The 20,390-nt window shown below is 44.7% G+C and overlaps 4 protein-coding genes across 4 annotated transcripts; 3 read left to right on the top strand and 1 right to left on the bottom strand.

Moving 5' to 3' along the window:
* The first annotated feature begins 557 nt into the window (after window positions 1-557).
* LOC122626706 (platelet-derived growth factor receptor beta) lies at window positions 558-13,597 on the top strand. The gene is made up of 15 exons (XM_043807072.1): window positions 558-1,319; window positions 9,777-10,038; window positions 10,217-10,319; window positions 10,431-10,673; window positions 10,736-10,919; window positions 11,402-11,634; window positions 11,700-11,740; window positions 11,805-11,959; window positions 12,022-12,061; window positions 12,117-12,282; window positions 12,341-12,495; window positions 12,558-12,789; window positions 12,853-12,979; window positions 13,037-13,142; window positions 13,232-13,597. Exons 2-15 carry the CDS (start codon window positions 9,814-9,816, stop codon window positions 13,589-13,591), a joined length of 2,370 nt encoding a protein of 789 aa, XP_043663007.1. The 5' UTR covers window positions 558-1,319; window positions 9,777-9,813; the 3' UTR covers window positions 13,592-13,597.
* LOC122626711 (facilitated trehalose transporter Tret1) lies at window positions 5,607-8,126 on the top strand. The gene is made up of 5 exons (XM_043807078.1): window positions 5,607-5,910; window positions 6,216-6,448; window positions 6,515-6,645; window positions 7,067-7,419; window positions 7,475-8,126. The coding sequence occupies exons 1-5, from the start codon at window positions 5,838-5,840 to the stop codon at window positions 8,092-8,094; spliced, it is 1,410 nt and encodes a 469-aa protein (XP_043663013.1). The 5' UTR covers window positions 5,607-5,837; the 3' UTR covers window positions 8,095-8,126.
* A 190-nt stretch (window positions 13,598-13,787) lies between the features above and the next one.
* On the bottom strand, window positions 13,788-16,222 carry LOC122626709 (fidgetin-like protein 1). Its single transcript, XM_043807076.1, has 8 exons — window positions 16,071-16,222; window positions 15,552-16,005; window positions 15,315-15,457; window positions 15,160-15,254; window positions 14,805-15,094; window positions 14,331-14,750; window positions 14,047-14,183; window positions 13,788-13,929 (listed from the first exon to the last, which is right to left on the bottom strand). The coding sequence occupies exons 1-7, from the start codon at window positions 16,127-16,129 to the stop codon at window positions 14,064-14,066; spliced, it is 1,581 nt and encodes a 526-aa protein (XP_043663011.1). The 5' UTR covers window positions 16,130-16,222; the 3' UTR covers window positions 13,788-13,929; window positions 14,047-14,063.
* A 393-nt stretch (window positions 16,223-16,615) lies between these two features.
* On the top strand, window positions 16,616-19,414 carry LOC122626710 (facilitated trehalose transporter Tret1). The gene is made up of 7 exons (XM_043807077.1): window positions 16,616-16,830; window positions 16,900-17,032; window positions 17,184-17,416; window positions 17,846-18,520; window positions 18,624-18,827; window positions 18,977-19,042; window positions 19,099-19,414. The coding sequence occupies exons 2-7, from the start codon at window positions 16,975-16,977 to the stop codon at window positions 19,318-19,320; spliced, it is 1,458 nt and encodes a 485-aa protein (XP_043663012.1). The 5' UTR covers window positions 16,616-16,830; window positions 16,900-16,974; the 3' UTR covers window positions 19,321-19,414.
* The last annotated feature ends 976 nt before the right edge of the window (window positions 19,415-20,390 follow it).

Here is a 20,390-nt window from a genome sequence, read left to right on the forward strand (position 1 = left end):
GGCAACTTAACTCAAACATTCAAAAAGGCGTTAGCACATTTGTCGCTGCACCAAAACCGCTGTTGAAACCCACCACCAATCTGCAGCATTGCCATACTTGATTTTTATCCACTCGCAGTGGCGGGAAAATTCAAATTTCCATTCTGTATTCACTTGCAGGAATACTTAATAATACTTAACTTAATACGGTTGTTAGTTAATTTAAAATCGCATATCTCTTGAGTGCGTGGATTTATATTGTAAAATGTGGGCAAAATATGCATAATTTAAGAGTAAAACTTAAGAAAATTTAAGAATATCAGTTCAGCAATTGTTCCTCCAAAAGAATCAGTGTAATGTGCAATTTCTAACTGAAAAAGAACAACATTTGCTTATAATCCCTGTTCCTTTAGATATCCCACAATTGCCCATTTATCGGGCGCATACTGTACCATTCACACGCATCCGGCAACCAAAGAAAACAATGCGTACAGTGGAGCTTTTGCGTAAAAGCTCGCAGTGAATGCAGAAGCAAAGGTTGGCAGTCGGCAATTGTTATCATTCGGCCAAAACCGCTTGTTGCTTCAACTTGTCCCGGACTCCGTGGCGGATACGTAACTTTTACCGCGTACCGGCTGAGTTCATAAATCGCTCGATCGTCTGAAAAAAGGTTTTTCGCGCGTAAATCAAAGCAGTGAGAGTTCGAAATTGATTAGGATTTGTGATTAAATCATGCCTGACTAATAGGTAGATTAAATCCTGCCTGACTAATAGGTAATGTGAAAGGGAGGCAGGCAGGAGTATTAATATTAAAGCATAATATTAGTGCAAGTGCATGCAAAGTGAGTTCGCTATTCTGCGAAAACGGAAATGCAACAAATTAATGTGCATAGCATAAGCATCAATGGAAGTGTCCGTTGAATGGTAAAATGGTGAAATGGTGAAAAAATCAAGGAAATCATTAATAATGGAAATCAAACAAGATTAAAAATAAATATACAAGAGTAAACAAAACGTGGAAGTTGTTTGTGGAATATACGAGTATATGAACGGAAATATAATTATTTTGCAAATATCCCGCATAAGTGCCGAGTGTTGGGCTATCCATTTCCCGCCCCCTTTGAAAACCACCCAGTGTTTGTTGCTCTTATTTTGCCCAAAAATTATACAAATTCGACGAGTGAATGTTTACTGTTTTACTGGCTCAGTGGATGGGGCAAGCAAAGAGGCCGAAAAAGTGTTGGGCGTAAACAAAAAACGTGAAAACTTAAAATTATTGCCTGCGAGGCCATCAGCTGAAAAGTCAACAATCTGGAGGAGACTCGAGCGAACCGCAAATGGTGAGTTCCACATTGAAGAATCCCACTTGATGGAGTCGCGGTTTCTGGGCTTGAGCCTTCAGAGTTCTTGATTAGATAGTGAAGAAACCCTCGCTTTTGGTTTTCTTTTTTTGGTTTGGAATTTCTCGGAACTCCCCCTAGTAATTTCCCATGTTCGGTGCATTACTTTTATCGTTCGGTTATTGATGATCGCTTCAATTGCGGCGCAAACTGCGTAATTGATATTCCAGTTGACTCCGATCAATCTAGATGGGGCGATGATTTCTCACCCAGGTAATTGCCACGCCTGCCACGCCCCCTTTGGGTACACCGAAATTGCTCTTCTCGTGCGGCACTTACCCCATCGATTTGCCGTGGTCGCTGAAGGGGGGCGGGGGTAGGGGTGGTGTTTCAATTTTTATTAGATTGTGCCATGGTTATTTTCGATTTCGATTTTGGGCTTGCAATTCTTTTTTTGTTTTTTTTTTTCGGCGCGGTAGCGGCCACTTTAAGTGATAAGCAAAGTGTCGCCATTTTCGCCCAGCATTTGTGATTGTGCGTATGTATGTACATATGTATATATGTGTATGTACAACAGGCGCTATATATTATGTATTCTGCCAGGGCAGTTACTCCACTAATTATTGAACTAAAAATTATCACACTGCTCTGGCATGCTCGCACCTGGCAGGGGTTCTCTCACCACGGCGTTTTATTACAGCTTAAAAGCATGTTATTTATTATTGAGAGCATGGTCAACAAAGGTGGAGGCAACAACACAAGTACAGTATCAATATATATACATATATATATACGCTATATACCCAGCACATGATTAAGTAGCCCCATTTAATCTACTTAAACACGCGCACGAATTGATAAATAATGGCAGTCAAAGACCAAACAGCGACATTTCTGGGCCCATTGCTTGGAATTGAACAATTAGCTGGATTTAATCGCCCAAATTCCTTGATCCCCTTATTTTAACTTTTGAGAACAGGTTCGGATGTTTTGGCCTCTGGGAAGGGAAAATCCAGGTGCATAAAACTAGTGAGTGCCTTTGTTTCTTATTTCGTCGAAGCGCAAACAAAGTTTTTGTACTCAAAGAAACAAATTAAGTCCCTCAAGCCTTTAAGCCGGAATTCCTTTTAATATCCGAGATTAAAAGCCATTTTAATGTAAGCGAAAGCAAAACGAAAAACATTGTTCAACTGAAGAGCAAAGTTGTGTAAACAGGCAATAGTTTTGCAGAATATATGAAAGTTTTAAACATACAATCAATATTCCAACCACAATTATGTTGCTTAAAATCCTACCTAAAATCTAATCGTTAGCTTACATGGGAATCTCTTAGTTCTTATTCGATTTGCCAAGCATATGTCCATATGTTGAAAAGAAATCAAAGTGTTTTCCAAAATAACTCAGTCCTGATAAATCGCAATTCACACAGATGTTTGCTAGCGTCATAGCCAAGTTTTCCCTCTGATTTTTTGTTATTGTCAAATTGTTTTCACTTTGTGTGTATTTCGCGTACTATCTCACAAACACACCACAATATACTTGTACGAGTATATAACGCCCCACTCGTCCCAGTATCTCATCAATTATTTTGCGAGTAGTTGCCATTGGACCCAGACATTGAAAGCTTTAAAAGGCTCCGCGTATTGCAAACAGTTCCAGGGACGATGAAACTCACACAGACTGTGGCCCATTTTACTGCTGAATGATTTAATACTAATTACACTGGGTAAAAGCCAAATCAGATGTATTACAACTAAGGGCTATCATCACTCGGACTCAGCTTTAAGCCATAAAGCAAAGCCTTCTACAAAGGGACTTTTGAATGCATATGAATATGCATTTAAATCATTAAAACACTGAGAAATCAATGCATTTTTTTAAATCCTTAATCCAATTAGTAAACCAATTTGGAACCTGGCCAAAATTCATGTGGCTCAGGTGTATGCACATATTGCTGATATACTCGTACATTGGCAATTAGGGGGAATTTCCAACTGGTGTTTTATGGACACATTTATATCTGGACATCACCAGTTTGCTGGCCGGCGCACATTCATCCCTGGTTTAAAGTCCACTTTCGGGCACTTAAGGTTGTTTGCTGGCTTATCTGCCGAAGTCTGCACAGGAATAGCAAACAAAACCCCCAAATTAGTTGAACATTGCTTTATGAACCCCATATCACAGACAATACTTTTGAAAAGCACTTATATTGTCATATGTGCACACTTTCGCCTCGGCAACAGGCAAATTTTTAGTTTTTGGCCTGCGGCTGCTGAAAGCTGTGTGCACTTTTTCCCATCGAAAGCAGAAACCAGAAACCGGCAAACCAAAACAAATTGTTCAAGTTGCCGTGAAATGGAATACAAATTGAACTTATCAATAAATCGAGTGGTCGATAACGATTAGAAACCAAAAAAAATAAAAACAAAAAAAAACGGCGCAATGACGCGACCAAAATTCGAACCGAGCCCAAAAACCCAAGAGCAGCGAATTTCACACAATACTCCTATCGAATGGGGGCCCCCAGTCTCAGGTGGAAAAAACAGCAGTAGAGATAAGGGCTTAAAGTCGTTCCCCTTGACAGTTGTATATTTTCAATTTTGCAGCATATGGAAGGCAAAAGTATTGAATCCCCGATCCTGACAGCAACATGGACATATGTTTTTTTAAAAAGACAGCTTTTGCCCTTCTCGTAAGAAAACTAGTAAATAGTAAGTGTGATATGTTGGCAGTGCCTGGCACTCAGTGGCAGTGGAAACTTATCAGTTGATTAAAATACAGGGCATTTAATTTATGAGTATCCCACGACTTGGTCTGGCCGTTCTCACCTCTGGCGGGCTTTAAAAGTCAGGTGGTTAGACAGAATCGAAATCAGGGCACCTACCTCACGTTGAAAGGCTGATACGGCTGATATCAGCACGCTTTATTTAAGGCTAACAATATCTGAAAATTCTACGTATGGTACATACATATGTACATATGCATGCCAAGTACCTTTCTCCCATTGATTGGCATGTTCTCTGCACTTATCGCACTTTGTGAGGAACAGCCAGTTTTAAAGTCTTCCATTTCTCCCACAACCCATTATCTGGACCGGGTTTACTGCCCCAAAATGGCTTGAATGCGTCATGCCTGAAATGTGGAAGCAGTTGAAGCCCCAAATGGATATATGTGCATACAAAAAAGTGCTGGTCATTCGGCCAAAGTGGACGTGATATTGAAAACCCATTGAGCCGGAGCATAAAGGACCATTGCGATAATGGAATCGAATTTATTAAAATACCCTTCTTGGGCTACACTCGGTGTTAACTGAACAATATCTCTGGTAAGTGAACACTGGAGGAAAGCAGCCATAATCAGGGGTTGTTGACAAATCAAAGTCCATACTAAATCATCGGGGCAATAAAATGAAACCAGTCAATCGATTCTTATCTATACAAAGTGCAGAGTGTTATTGTGGTCTTTATTTCCAAAAGTCATGGAACTGTAATATGTCTTCTTTCAATATGTATTTTCCATTTCAGGGGAAAATCTGAAATCATTTGTTTGCTTTATGCTCAAACCATTTCGTTAGAATATTTGTAAAAGTTATATTAAATTCCTTGCAATTGTCTGCAAGAGAAGCAAAAAGAAAAACTAAGTGCATGATTGTCAATAAATTGACCTTGGTCAGGTCAGATCAAAACCCATATCTGTTCTCCCACTGCAAATTAATTCATCTCGTATTGTTTTGAAATTAGCCCCACGAATTGGTCGTGTGTGCGGCAGAAAAGTGTTGCCACGTGTGTGTTTGCATATAATAACAGTGTCACCCCGGCGTGTTTGCTTATCATAATAGTGTTACTCCATTGTTCGTTGAGTGACGCCTTAAAAGCGCGCGTGTTTTGCTATTTGAACGCGCAAATGGTGTTTGAAGTGCAAGTAAATAGATGCCCGTAGGTCAGGGAATCCGCTGCAGAATCCAAGGAACATAACTATAACTGAGTCGTCACAACCGAAGCGAATCAACAAGTTTCCGTTGTGCAAAAGTCGTAAACAGAGGGGCAAACAGACGCCAGGCGAATCCGGAAGATTTACTGATGTGTGCCGAGTATTACGGAGCAACAGCTCCGGGCATCGGGCCACCCACCCATCTAGACAGGCGGTATGACGGATCTCGTAATCTGCAGCTGAATGCGGACTCCCAAACTGCGTAATCGTTGGCTGTTTCTTAGATGAAATAGTAGATGTTTACCCACAGATTTAGATATGGATACGGTATAAAGGGGCATCGCCGCCTATTTCACAAGCTATTTTCGTCGTAAAGCTACACCGTTGAAGTCAAGGTGGTACCCTCAAGGACACAGAGCATGGAAAAAGGACATTTGAGCACGAAGTTTACACGCGTGTGCTTAAAGGCAACCTAGGACCCTCTTCACACCGAGGATTTCCAACTGTGATAAACGAGATTCAAGGATTTAGCCGTAGACGTTACAAGTCATAGGATAATTTAATTAAATCCCAAGGACTCTCGCCAAAATGCTGCTCAACATATTCAAATCGGGCATCTTCCAGTGGCAGTATCGCCGCCAACTGCTGGTCTCCTTGAGTGGTATGTTAATGAAGATAAGACGGATTTACAGCTCGACGGGGAAGTGGAAAGTTTTGAATCCATATCCATGTCATTTTGTGGACAAAAAACGCTTTTCATAAGTGCGATTCGCGGATGCCATGGCAACCAAGAGTTCCCGAAGTTGACACAAAGTTGACGGGTGAAAATTAAGTTTCCAATTTCACGCGTATGCCTATGCAAATGAGGCACTTGAGCTGTCCATTCGCCCTCGAGAGTCGATGATGATGATGGTGATGATGATGATGATGTCATGTGCTGATCTGAATGTTCTGTTCCGAATGTAGCCACCCTGATAACCTTCTGTCATGGCATCGCCCTGGGCTGGCTGTCGCCCATGCTGCCCAAGCTGCTCTCCCCGCAGGAGACGCCACTCTCCTTCCACATCGACGTGAACGAGGCCTCCTGGCTGGGAGCAGTCATTAGCATCGGTGGCATAAGTGGCAACTTTTCATACTCCTATCTGATGAACCGCTTTGGCCGCAAAGTTTCGATCTACGCCCTCGCAGTGCCGCACACGGTGAGTTTTCACTACATTTTTCGTTGGTAACTAGCATCTCATGTAGTTTTTACTTGCATACCCAAGTGCATTTGGTTCCTGTTCTACTTCGCCCAGAGCATCGAGTGGCTCTATGTGGCTAGGGTGTGTGCCGGTCTAACGGGCGGCGGCATGTTCGTCGTTTTGCCCATCTTCATTGGCGAAATCGCCGACAACAGGTGAGTGAAAGGGGAAACTATTTCATATACGTTCGAAAGGTGACATGAAAGGAAGCTGCAAAAGATATCCGGTGCCAGGACTGATAATTGGACTCTAGTATTTCCTACTATTATACCAAAGCCATTGTTCATGCAGCGCAGCTGTCTACATGGCGTATACGGAATTTTCTATGAGCCACTTTTTCTATTCATTTCCATTGTCCTAGGAAAAAAGCTGGCTTATTTTTAAGCAAGATCAGCTTTCCGTTTTTTTTTGTTTTGTGACGTGCATGACATGGACATGCAAAAATGGCAGGAAAATATTACCTTCACAATAACTTTATCTTCAGCTGAACACCTTTGCCTTCATGTGCATTAAAGTTCTATGAAATTTATCTAAATTGAATTCTGCCGAATAATGGATTTTTCCAAAACCCGCCAGCATTCGCGGTCGCCTGTGCTCCTTTTTCACGCTCACCATGAACACGGGAATAATGGTGGGCTTCGTGGTGTCCTCGCACATCGCCTTCCACGTGATACCCTGTGCCGTTGTGGGGCTGCCCCTGCTGTACGTGTTCCTGGCCACCCGGTACCCGGAGCCACCGCAGCAGTTAATCCGATGGAAGCGCGAGGCGGAGGCCGAGAGGTCACTGAGGTTCTATCGCCGGTGCGACGGACCCAATGTCTCCAAGGAGGCGGAGCGGGCCTATCAGAAGGAGTTGGACGAGATGCGACTGGCCATCCAGCAGCAGAACAAGGACTCTGACGACAATGGTCTCTCCTTGTCCGATTTCCGTAAGAGGTATTCCGAGTTCACAACGAAAGCATACTTAGATCCACATCCTTGCAGTCACCAAGCGCTCCTTGAAGGCCCTGGCCACGGGATTGGTTCTGATGATAGCCAACATCTTCACTGGCACCTTCGCCTTCAACAACTACATGTCCAACATCTTTGATGCCGTGCACACGCAGCTGGATCCCAATACGAACACCATTATTATTGGAGCGGTGCAGATCCTGGGCACTCTGGCCAGCATATACTTGGTGGATCGCTATGGGCGCAAGATCCTGCTGATATTGTCGTGTGCAGGCAGTGGCATTGGAACCTCCGCCTTTGGACTGTACGCCTTCTATGCGGAGGAGGAGAAGGTGGACCTATCGGCCTACTCCGCCTGGCTGCCCGTCACCCTGATGGCCTTCATCATCTTCATTGCCAACGTGGGCGTCATCTCGGTGACGATGGTGGTGCTGGTGGAGATCCTGCCGCAGAAGATCCGGGCGGTGGCCACCAGCTTCTGCCTGGGCTGCCTCAGTTTCTTCGCCTTCACCTCGCTGAAGACCTTCCCGCTGATGATGTTCCACCTGGGTCTGGCGGCCACCATGTGGTTCTGCGGCGTCGTCAGCGTCGTTTGCCTCTTCTATGTGGTGGTCTGCCTGGAGGAGACCAAAGGTCGTTCCATGTATGACTAATTCCACGCTAAATAAAGTTCAGATAGTATGTATATGCTGAGTGTGTTTTTCTCTGGGCTGGGAGGGCATTAAACCAAAACAAAGCACCGGCTGGAAACAGAAGCCGCGGGAGGAGCACCCAATAAAGTAGCTGAGAGACAGGGCTTGATTTATGGCACTCACACTAGTCACCTGTCAACAGACTTGGCGTTGGCGTTTCTACTCATCAGCACCACACATAATCCCCTTCGGCGTCGGATGAGTGGACATGTGCAAGTGCTATGGAAATCTTTGGAAATTAATAAGCTTTTTCATCTACACTACCAAACAAAATCCTTTATACAAACATCCTTTTCAATTAAAGAGCTTATCTTGGAAAGAAAACCGAGTTCTCAGTAAGCTCGAGCTTAATGTACTACTTAATGCGGGTTCAAAAGTTCTCATTATGATAAAAGCATTCCTTTTTTTAAGTTCTAGTGAACTCGTTGTTTCATTCCACTTTTTCTCCAAATAACCTTTTAAATCCAAGTTATCTTGGAAGAGGTCGTTGCTTTCGCATACTAAGACGAGACATAAATAAAAGGAACTTGCTTAATCACCACGATTGCGATTGTCCATCGATGATATCAGCGAAAGCAGTGGACTTTTACGATTCGTTATATTTGATTGTAGAAACGAAGAGGGAAAAAATTCACTAATATTGCAGGGAAGGGATCAAACTATAGTTAAGTTGTATCAACATTACTCCCTGTAATTGATAAATACCATAGTTGAATATTTCATAAATACACATCGATTAGATAACACTGTGCAACATAAAAAAATTGAAGAAACCTACAAATTTATAGAATTTAAACTTAAGCTTTAAGAGAATCTTAAGCCCCACATATTTTTAAAGCATTTTGCTGTAATTGAGAAATTAACGAAATCGATTTTTCAGTTGTCCGGTCCCTTAAAAGCCACTTGTCCAGCGAAAAGAGGTTTACATCGCTGTTTATGGGCAAAAGGCCAAAGTAATTGATAAGAAAGTGGGTGCACGTGCTCCGTTAACGTGCAATCATCTGAAAAGGTATCGCTTTTTGCTGTTTGGTAAACAACCTCTTCTGAGTGCAGTCGACTATTTTAAGCATTATTATTCTTACTTTAGAGCTTCTATTTTGCTTTGAACAAAAAGCAGTTACTTGTGCAAATATTTGGTTGGGGGTGACTTTTTTGTGAAATTTGTTTTGGCTTCTCTTTGAGGGTGTAATTATAACGCAATTTTCAAGTAGTTCTTGCCCTTTTGAAAAGTTAATTCCAGCGAAACAATTAAATGTATACGACCCTAATTTGGATCCATTTGCTTAGCTTCGTAGCTACCCACCCACCTGCTCATTTTCCATCCCTGTTTGCAGAGGTATTAGGTAACCTAATTTGTGTGCGCATTTCGGAGTTCACAGGAGGATAACAGGATAACAAAGGACGCGTTGTGCGAAAAAAGTAAACGCCACATGGATCGTCCTGTCTGACTGTGTTCTCCACTTCGCATGTGTCATCACAAATCGATTAATTAGAGGGAAAATGAAGCGCGTATAACAGAGTAAAGAGTAAAGCTTTGGTTAGTGCACCCTAAGCTATATAATCATTTATATTTAGAAACTTGTGTAAGGAAAACCCATGCAGTTCAATGAAAAATGAGTACTAAATATCCCTTTCTGTTGCAGTGAACGCCGTTAATTATGTGGAAATTTGGCCATCAGAATGCATCCTTTGACCAACATTCCGAATAGTATTGTGCTGATTTTCCTGCTGGTACTAGCACACAATACCTTTGGCCAAGTTTCGAGGGAAAACGTCACCAGTCCCACACTGATATCACTGGTTCATAGCTCGCAAAAAGAGCCTGAGCAGATGGATTCGCACCGGTATGCTACCGGATTGCCGGAACCAGTTGCCATGGAGCCCTTGACCAGGATGCGACTGAACGTGAGTACACTCAAAGGGTCTAGACATGTCAAAGAAGGTCTTGTAAAGACTATGTACAAGTTATTACAAAAGACTTATTCCAGACCTGGTTTTATTGGGTAAATAGCTGAAATAGCTGTTTTCCTAGGCTACTGCAGCTGGGGACTTTTATCCTTACGATTTGCCCACTTTTTTTTAGCAAAAATCCGATGGGGAAATCACCGAGCTGAGCACCAATGTGACGCTCTACATGGAGAAAATTCCACGCCTGCAGGTGCGGTGGCAGGATAATTTGCCAGAAGGTGAGTGTTAATTCTACATCTATTTAGTGACTAGTCTGTCAGTTGCAAAAGCTACTTAAATACTGGTACCCCATACTGCCAGAAACCGAAGTAAATCTTCCCAATCCTTAGGCACTTCGTACAATGTCCTTGTAAGCGCGGTGAACAACAGTCGTTGTCCTGATGCGCCGTGCAGCGAGTACGGAATCAAGCAGAGGAATGTGGCGCCAGAATCCCACGTCGTTAACCTGCCCGTAAATCCCAACATGAACGTGGAGTCCGTGGACTGCAACTACATGTTTGGCTGCCAGTACCAGGTCATTGTGGAGACCTCCAACGCGATGGTCAGGCGATCTGCCCGCGTCTACATTCCACGTGAGTTCATTTAGGGATGTATTTTCCACTCTTGTAATACCTCCTATCTGTAATCGCAACAGAGTGCTTGGAGGGCAAATGCTCCTGCCAACTGGCGCCTACACCGCCAAAGGTCCTGGCCGTGGCCAAAATGCTCAGTAACGAGACCATCAGCATCAATATCTCAATCCTGGCCAGCGAGCTGTTGCGCAAGGAACAGGACTCGCATCTGCACGAGACATTGCGGACATATAAAATGCAGTTGAAGTGAGTACTCACAGCGGGTGGCTCTTTAGTTAGGACAGCCCCATAATGGAGCCATCATAATCCCAATTACTTAACACGGGTAATTGAAATGTCTACATCAACACGTTTAATTGAAATTACTGTGTTAAATGCAATGACGTCTTCCACTGCAGGCCAACAATTAAATTTCAATTTCTCATGATTTCAAAGTAGACGTAATAAGTCAATCAATTTTATGCAAATAGCAACAACATACCACTTTTGTTTGCATATCAACAGAATCCTGAAATTCCTTTAACCTTCTCTAGTCAGCAAATCAATCAGACTTGTTGAACATGCCATTCATGCCGAGCATGGCTTAGCTTCTATGGAATTTAATTAAATGACAACTGCAGGAAATTCCTGCCACCAAAACTTTGTCGCCTTAGAAATGTTCTCCTTAACCACAGAGATTTGGGTGTGAAATATTAGCTTTAATTAAGCTATCAATATGAAAATTACAGAATCAATGAGGAGACAAACCCCTCGCTTCCCTGGGGCGGCGTATTGAAGCATCTGATGACCCGCGTTTACAAACTCAGCGAACTGAACTTCAGGGCAACTCCCAAGGGATTCGAGGGCGTCATGAAGCTGGGACTGGGCACGCAGCTCAAGGAGAAGGCTTCCCTCAGCCTGCAGGCCGTCATCATCGATCCCTCGGGCTGCGAGGGACCACGCAGTGTTACCAAGGTGCCAGGTGAGTAAGTTCCACTCCGGAAGGTAAACTGCTGTACCCAAAATGTCTATTTTCCATATAAAAAGTGCCTGCGAATCCCGTCCTGCTAACTGAGGGAGATAGTGTGGTAAGCAAGGATATATACATATATCTGTATACAGTTCGAAGATTCCCTATTGTTTCCTGTCCAGAGCAACTCCATCGTTGTGATGAGCGCCATGCTGATTGCCATCATCATTGCTGGCCTGATTATGCTGCTCCTTCGCCGCCGAAGAGCCAGGACAACGGCCAAGCTGCGCAAGCAGGAGCAGATCTACATCCAGACCTTCGCCACCTCCGCCATCGAGTAAGTATTGAAAGCTGCAGATGCCTGAAGGAGCAGTTACAAGATGCACTTATTCGTTTCAGGATGGAGGACAATGTCAATTACGTGGACAAGTATGTGGAGGTAAGACATTTGAAAATCCACAAAATCTGAATCCTAACCACAACTATTCATCCAGAAGTCGCAGGTCCTGGGATTGGCGGACATATTCGAGGTTCCCCACTCGGCCATCCAGATTGGACGGATGTTGGGCGAGGGAGCCTTTGGCCAGGTGCACGAGGCCACTGCCATCAACTTGCGCCGGATGAGGGGCACCTCCATCGTGGCAGTGAAGCAACTGAAACGTGAGCCATACTTGACAGTTTGATTAGCCAAATAAAGAGGCTAGACTATTCCTTTTAGCCAATCCCAAGTCGGATGAAGTAGCCGAGTATCTGGCCGAGATCGAGATGCTCAAGGGCGTGGGCACCCACCACAATGTGGTCTCCTTTCTGGGCTGCTGCACCATTAAGCCGCCATACTTGATGATAATGGAATACGTAAACAAAGGAAACCTGGTAATTAAGATTATATTCTAACTCATAACTACTACTGAAAGCTGACCACGATTTGCATTCAGCTTAGCTATTTGAGAACTGTGCGTCAGGAGGCTAGCAAACTGAGAAAGAGAAATGCCAATTACACATCCTGCAGACCGATTACGAACAGGACCAATAGCACTTCCTCCCCCAAAGCACAAAGCGTGAACTACATCGAATTGAAGGCTTCCAGCCAGACCATTGAAATGCCACAGGAAGACTCCAACGGACATGTGAATGGCTTCCGGCAGCCACATCCTTCCTTTGCCGAAAGTAAGCTGGCAGCACTGTGTGTAAATAGTTTGGTAGAGTCAGTGAACAAGCGTGTAATTTCAGCCACTTACACCATTGTCGAGGACGAAGATGCATTCGAGTATATATTGGACAACAAGGAACTGCATAATTTCGCCCTGCAAATTGCCAACGGGATGCGTTTCCTGGAAGAGCAGGAAATAACGCACCGGTATGATTTACTGCCAGCCACTCTGTGTAAAGACTATAATTTCCCTTTTTTTTTAAGCGATTTGGCTGCACGCAACGTGCTTATTGACAGCAATAAGACCCTTAAAATTTCAGATTTCGGCCTATCCAGGCACGGAATTTACACGAACACAAGGACGCGAAAGGTAAGTTAGTTACAGTATTCCCAGTATATGCTCTACGTAAGAGCTTAGCTAAATAGTTCAAGACTTACTTTGTTTGTATCTTCGCGTAGCTCCCACTTCGCTGGCTGTCCATTGAGGCGATTCGAGAAAATGTCTATTCCAGCAAGAGCGATATCTGGGCCTATGGCGTGGTGCTCTGGGAGATCGGCACCTTGGGCGCCTCGCCATATCCGACGATCAGCAACAGCGAGCTGATGCCATTCCTGATGGCGGGCAACCGGCTGGAGCGACCGGAGATCTGCACCCCGCAGGTGTACACCATCATGCTGCAGTGCTGGCTGGAGGAGCCCGAGGAACGTCCCACCTTCGACGCCCTGTACAAGGTGCTCAGTCCCAAGACCACCTACGTGGACATCAACAGTCTGAGCGACGATTACGTCTTTCCGCCAATCAGCGAGAATAGGGAATAAGCTCGTGTAGACCTCCCACGGAGGAAATAGTTTCTATGTCCATAATCGTTAGTTGCTAATGATGGAACGCTGCCCCTAACGTTCTTATTCGTTAATGGGTGTGCGATTATCGAAGTGTACAAATATCTCCGTCTGTGTGTGCATAATGCAGTGTTTAAATGTGCCGGAACAAAGTTTTGAATTAAGTACAACTTTAGTTAGTGTTTAGTCAGTAGGCTTTAGATTGTCAGCTCAGTTTCGGATTAACTTCCAGAGCAGTTTACGCATTAAGGTAATTAAGGACATTACACGGACCTTACAGTCTGTCACAATCCGTATACGAACGTAATTTTGATGTGCTGTGAGTTTTAAACGATGGAAATATATTGAAATTAATTGTATTTCATCTTTTATTGTTAGTCTTCAATAAGCGTTTATGCGTTACTTCAGAGTATTAATAAAATCCAAAAAATTACCGCTTCTGTGTCTGCTTTTAATGTCGGACGCCGTAGATTTCATTCCAGGCCTCAAATTGCTTGCAGTCCTCCGCAGAAACACTTTTGGATATAACCCGTAACGCCTGCTTGAAATCAGCCATGGTTACGGCAGGCAGCTAAAGAAATGAACAATGTTAAACATGACATAAGGTTAGGCTCAACGAAGCGATAATTTTCAGATTCACGGAATTTAAGTTTCCTTATTCCGCCACAAAGGTTCGTAGCATGGCATAATTTACAAGCCAGTAAACAGCAGTGCATACCTGATGCGTTTCTATGACCTCCATTTGGTCGGGAGTCAATGAGCGAAGGGGAGCCATGGATGCATAGCGACAAAGCGTATCCACGTCCGCCCCAGAATAGCCATCGGTAAGCTCGGCAAGCTCGATAATTTGCATGCCATCCAGACTGTGCTTCACCTGCCGAATTAACTTTTCTATGATCTTCTGGCGCGCCTCCATCGTGGGCAAGGGAACGTAAAGACGCCGTACAAATCGCCGCCGCACCGCCTCATCCAGCTCCTGCGGTCGGTTGGTGGCTCCTATTACCAGCACTCGGATTTCCTCATTACTAGCGGCACCGTCCAAGTGAATGAGAAACTCGTTCTTCAGGCGTAGAGTGCTCTCGTTTTCGTTCCCCGAACGTTTGGACAGCAGGGAGTCCACCTCATCTATGAATATTATCTGAAATGTGTATAAGAAGTTTATTAGATATAACTTTAAAAGTACAATACATACAGCAGGTTGATGTGCAGCGGCCACGGCAAACAATGTCTTCACCAGCTTCTCGGCCTCGCCGACCCACTTTGAGGTCAGACTGGACGGATTAATGCTGAAGAACTTGGCCTTTGCCTGGGAAGCAATGCTCTTGGCAATGAGTGTCTTGCCAGTGCCAGGTGGTCCGAACAATAGAACCCCTCGCGGTGGACACCGCACGCCGGTGAACAAGTCAGGACGCCGTAGTGGCATGATAATGGCTTCGAGGAATGTGGACTTCGCAGATTCCAGGCCGGCAATATCTTCCCAAGCTGAAATCGGTGAACCAGTTGATTATGAACAGAATGTTTTGGGGGCCATCTAATTACTGACATACCGACAGGTTTGAAATCGTGCATGCTTTCGCCGAGAATTTGCTCCACCATCTTGGCATCCAAGTGGGCCAATGCGGGCGGAATGCTGCTGCACCGTCTGTAAGGAGTTGGATACAATGAAATATGCTACGCTGGTGTATAATTGCACTATTCTCACGAGCTGTTGGAATTCTCATTATGCGCCACGGGCGATACGAAGTTAGAGCTGACTGTTCGCTTTCCACCCAGCGTTTTTTTCTTGAAATTCATCATGCCAGATGGCACGTTATCCACTTCTCTTGTTGCCTGACGATTGTTTTTCTGCAAAAATTGAAAATGCATTTTAATAAATGCTCCTAGTGTTTTTCAGTTCTAGGAAAATTAATTTCTAATTAATTCCACTTCTGAAACAAACCTTTAAATCGTCCAAAATAAGTTGCTCCCGGGCAGTGCGAAAGCCAAAGCCGCTTTGGGGTGAGTTTTTTGTCGGGTTCTGTAGCTCATCTGTCCCTTTTGTGGAATCAATCCTTGACTCCGGGATTATCCGTCCATCCGGAGTACTCTTAACGGGCGGTTTGACCGGATTAGTATTTGAAGCTTCCAACGGCTGAGCCTGCAGATCACTGGAGGCCACCTCTGTTGCCAGGCAACTCTCGTAGATGCCCCTGCACGTTGGCTCAAAAACCGCATCAGAAGGCATCTCGAACATTGAGGTACAGGTAATCCCTGGACTCGTCCTGCGACTCCTCCGTATTGTTTGCTGGCAGCGCTCTAAGCGCTCCTTCATCGCTTTCTCTGTGCTTTCCATTGTCTGCAGCTTGGCATGGTGATCCTTCAGAACAGCGAAGTGGGTGGACTCGCTGCAGGATCTGAGGTGGGACATGTGGAGTCCTTTAAGAGGTCAAGTAAGAATGATGTGTGAATTTAAACGTACCTGGTTTGCTGGCATATCAGCAGCAGTTGGGTGCGCCACGAGTTCTGTTCGTCGCTCATTTTATGGCAATTAAAAGAAGTAAAAGCTTTAGTTTCTAACAAAATTAAAAAGTAAAACTCGCGGGAAAAACAGTAATCATCTGTTTAGTCAAGTTTCAATTGCGATCAGTGGTATTGTTATCGATATACTCTTATGGCATGTTTCCACCAGCTTGCAGTACATCCAATTGATAAAAGAATCGGATAACAGACCCGATCGGTTATCGTTGTTATCACAATCGATTGTTTTCTGCTTATCGAGTTCAAAATGAGTATGAAGACATTGTCCCCACATTAATCTAATTAACTCGAACATTTTACAGGCTTTTTATATTCTTTAGTATTTTTAAGTTTCTAATTTTGTGCTTTTTCGTCTCTGTGGCTATTGAGTAAAACTTTGGCTATTGAGTAAAACTGCTTCGCCCAATTAATGTTCAATTGCTTTCAATTGGTTCGCTTCGTTTTAATTAAAAAGCATTGTGAGCCACCCTTAGATTTCACCATAAACAAAACTAGCTGCCAAGCCAGACGTCTTCAGATCTTATCGCCAAATCGGACTGTTTGCTCACGTTGGACAAATATATACCTGCACATTGCTCATCCCGGCCATCTCAACTGCCAACTATACGAAAACACGTCCGGACACGGTCTACGGTCGTTTCGTGGCCCATGGATGGGGTTCAACTGGTGGCGCATAGAACGGTTGTTATCTCTGGACGAGGGTGAGATAACAGCGCCGATGCCTAGGCCATAAATACCCCACAGCATCCATTAACTGATTCTCATTTTAGCAGTCAGTGCAGTGAATTGCAGGCGTTTTCCCCCAGGCTCCACCATTGGATTTTGGATACCGAAGCTGTAACAAAATGTGCCTGCCGAAAAGAGTGGGTGGCCCGGCCATCCAGAGTGTTGCCACGGCTTTAGGTGAGCCCTCCAAGATTCACTCTTGCTTTAAGAGAAATAAGTAATTTCAGCATAAATGTCATACTAATATTAGTGTTAGTTGGCCACTTGAAGCTATCTACTTTCTTTGTACTTAATTAAATGATAAAATGTACTTGTAACTCAATTTCAGGCAACATTCTCTGCTTTAACTTTGGCCTCATGTTTGGCATCACTCCGGCGCACATGACGCTCTACGAATCGGAGGAGAGGACTCCTTTGAACCAGGCCACCGATCCGGCGGGAACTGCGTGGCTGACAGGATACCTCTTCCTCAGTGCCGCCGTTGGTGCCTTGGTCTCCGGATTCCTGGCCCTGAAAATCGGTCCCAAGTCCGTGCTTCTCTGCTCTGGGCTGCTCCAAATAGTGAGTAAAAAGTGGAACTAAAAGGGGGGCATTTGTTAGACTGACGGCAAGGAGTGAGCGAATTCCAATAGTGGCATCAATTTCAGCGCATGGTTCGTTGAATTGGAAAATTTGCATGTATATCGACATTTTTATTTGTTGTATGCGAGGAACACTGATGACAAAATGTGATAGTGACAGTAAGCATATGCAAAGATTAAAAAACTTGAACCTAGTACAAGACACATTTAATATCTAATAAAATAAAACAAATATACAAGAATAAAATAAGACAATTTTAGTTGTAATGTTAAACCACCTAAATCAAAGCTTTAATTTAATAACTCCATACTCTAATAATTTCTAGTTACTAGGTATTTTGATCAGTGAAGGGAAAATATTTCCCTTTTGATAGATAGAAATTAAAATGAAATGCATTCCTCTTTCCAGTCTGCTTGGGCCTGCATCCATTTCGGCAACGACATAGTGCACATCTACGCCTCCCGCTTATTCGCGGGCGTGGCATCCGGCGCCGCATTTGTGGTGCTACCAATATTCATCAATGAGATTGCCGAGTCGCGTGAGAAGGCGGCCCGCCTCACTTTCACCATCGAGCTGTGGCGCACGCTGGGCATCTTGATGGGATTTGTCCTGGGCTTCTATGTGCCCTACGCCTTCGTGAACATCGTGGGCTGTGCGGTGTCCTTTGTGTTCAGCATGACGTTCCCCTTCGTGCAGGAGAGCCCCCACTACTATCTGCGCAAGAACAACATGGCCAGCTTGGAGAAGTCGCTGCGCTGGTATCGCGGCATCCGCGACATCGACGATCGCGAGAAGCCGGAGTACCTCAGCGAGCTGGACGAGTTCCAGGCGGAGCTGCGGAGCAGGGACAAGAACGTGGCCTCCACGCCCATGTCGCACGGCTACATCATCCGGCTGACATTCGTCAGCTTCCTGCTGACCGTGTGCGCCAAACTAAGTGGCGTGTTTGTGGAGCTGAACTACGCAGCCGACTTCCTCGGACGCACCGGCTATTCCACGGAAACCAATTACGTGGTTTTGGCCAGCGCCCAGTGCGTCGGAGCGCTGCTCGCACGGCTCGTTGGTCCGCGTTTGCCCCGAAAGGTTGGTGTTGGCAATCAGGTCACAGTTCGTAGAAAATAAGAGTGACAAAAAAGCCATTATTGCACAACCATTGCCCACCTGCAATTAATTTCCTCTCCTGCAGCTCCTGTTGTGCCTCTCGTCGCTTTTTGCTGCCGCAGCAGTCATTGCATTGGCACTATTCAAGGCTTACGGACAACTTTGGTTGCTGGGCAACTGGGCGGATCGGTATTTGCCCATTGTTCTGCTGGCCATCCAGCTGGCTCTGGTCAGCTTTGGCCTTTATCCCCTGGCAGCTGTTGTTAGCAGCGAGGTTTTGCCCACTAAGGTAAGCCAGTTTGCCGGCAATTGCCATTTGTTTATCCTAACAATTGTATTGTTCAAATAATTTAAAGCCATCGCTTAAGGCCAAAATCACTAAGGCCACCTGCGGGGCTCCTTATTTTATGCATTTAATTGACCGAAATCCCTTTTCAGCTCCACGATTTGCTGTACTCACTGGCATCTGCTGTTTCGTGGCTTCTGCTCTTCGGCATGATAGAGGTGGGTGTTCCTGACCAAGAGTACTTGCAGATGGAATTAACGCTAATTGCTTGCAGGCATTCAATGCGGTCAAGGCCACCATTGCCCCCGGGCTGGTCTTGTACCTGTGGGTCTTTGCCGGAGCCTCCATCTTCGTGGGCCTCATTTCGCTGCCACTCCTGCCGGAAACCCGCAACCGTCGTCCTTCGGCGGTGCAGCGGGAACTGGGCTATGTGGACGATGGCGGAGTGGCCAAGGGATCGGCGGTGACGAACGGACACATCGCCACCCACATCTGAGATGCTCGGGTACTCCCGCCTGTTAGATTTACCAACGATATTAGTAACGAATTTAGTTTTAATCCGCCCCAGAGCGCTATTTAATAAGCAACAAATAAAGCACTTTCAACATATTATTTCTCCAAGTGATGCTGCTCACTGCAGTTGGCCCACAAAAGTATGCAATGCATTGGCTTGACTACTTGATTAATTCGTGATTACTCATCCGGCTGGCAACGGCGAGATCCGGAATTCAACAGTCACTTGCGTTCTGGGTTTCTGGCTTCCAGCTTTATCATCTACCACGAATCTTGTTGTTTGGCCACGGCTCTTATCTGCCTTACGGTCTTTGGTCATAAAACTTTACCCCAAGTGAGAATAACTTGTGATAAAACTTACGGTCAGCGGGCTGCGTCTGCGATTATGTGGAGAACTCAAACGAGGGAGCATTCGGTACACTGAAACTTGTGAAGACAGGGAGAAAGTTGATTTCATCACAACTCCTTTGAGTTGAGCACATGTCGCATGCTTTATATACAATCTAATAATAGTTATAATTTAGCCCAATAAAAGAGGATCAGTTTTTTCCTTTGTCTCTATTTACACTGGGTGCATTAAAGAACTTGGAAAATTCACGGCGCCAACTGCCGCATGCTGAGATCAGCGGAACACGCATCATTTTTGCGTGGTAAAAATCCGATTTAATTCGCGGCAGCTTCTAATCCAAATTTACGCGTTTACGGCCAACCGAGTTGGCCCAAAATGTTAAATGCGCGACTTTTGTTTGCGCCGGGTATCTCGACTGGCCAAATATTAGCCACGATTATGGCGCACGAGTAATTTACAATGCTGGCTCTCTCTATATGGACATGGTACAGGGAGAGTATAGAGAGAGAGTAGCCATTGAATGCATATCAAATCAGGAAAAAGGCAAACAAAGGCTGTAAAAAGCATTGTAATCGTCAGAGGGTTAGCAACAACAAATTTGCACTGACACCCCGGGCAGTAATTAACTAGATTCTGTGACAGTGCATGTGGGGATTCGGATTCGGATTCGGATTCGCTTTTGCTCTCATTTGGCCGGAGCATAA

This window comes from Drosophila teissieri, chromosome 2L (genome assembly GCF_016746235.2).
Source record: "Drosophila teissieri strain GT53w chromosome 2L, Prin_Dtei_1.1, whole genome shotgun sequence".
Taxonomy (NCBI): domain Eukaryota; kingdom Metazoa; phylum Arthropoda; class Insecta; order Diptera; family Drosophilidae; genus Drosophila; species Drosophila teissieri.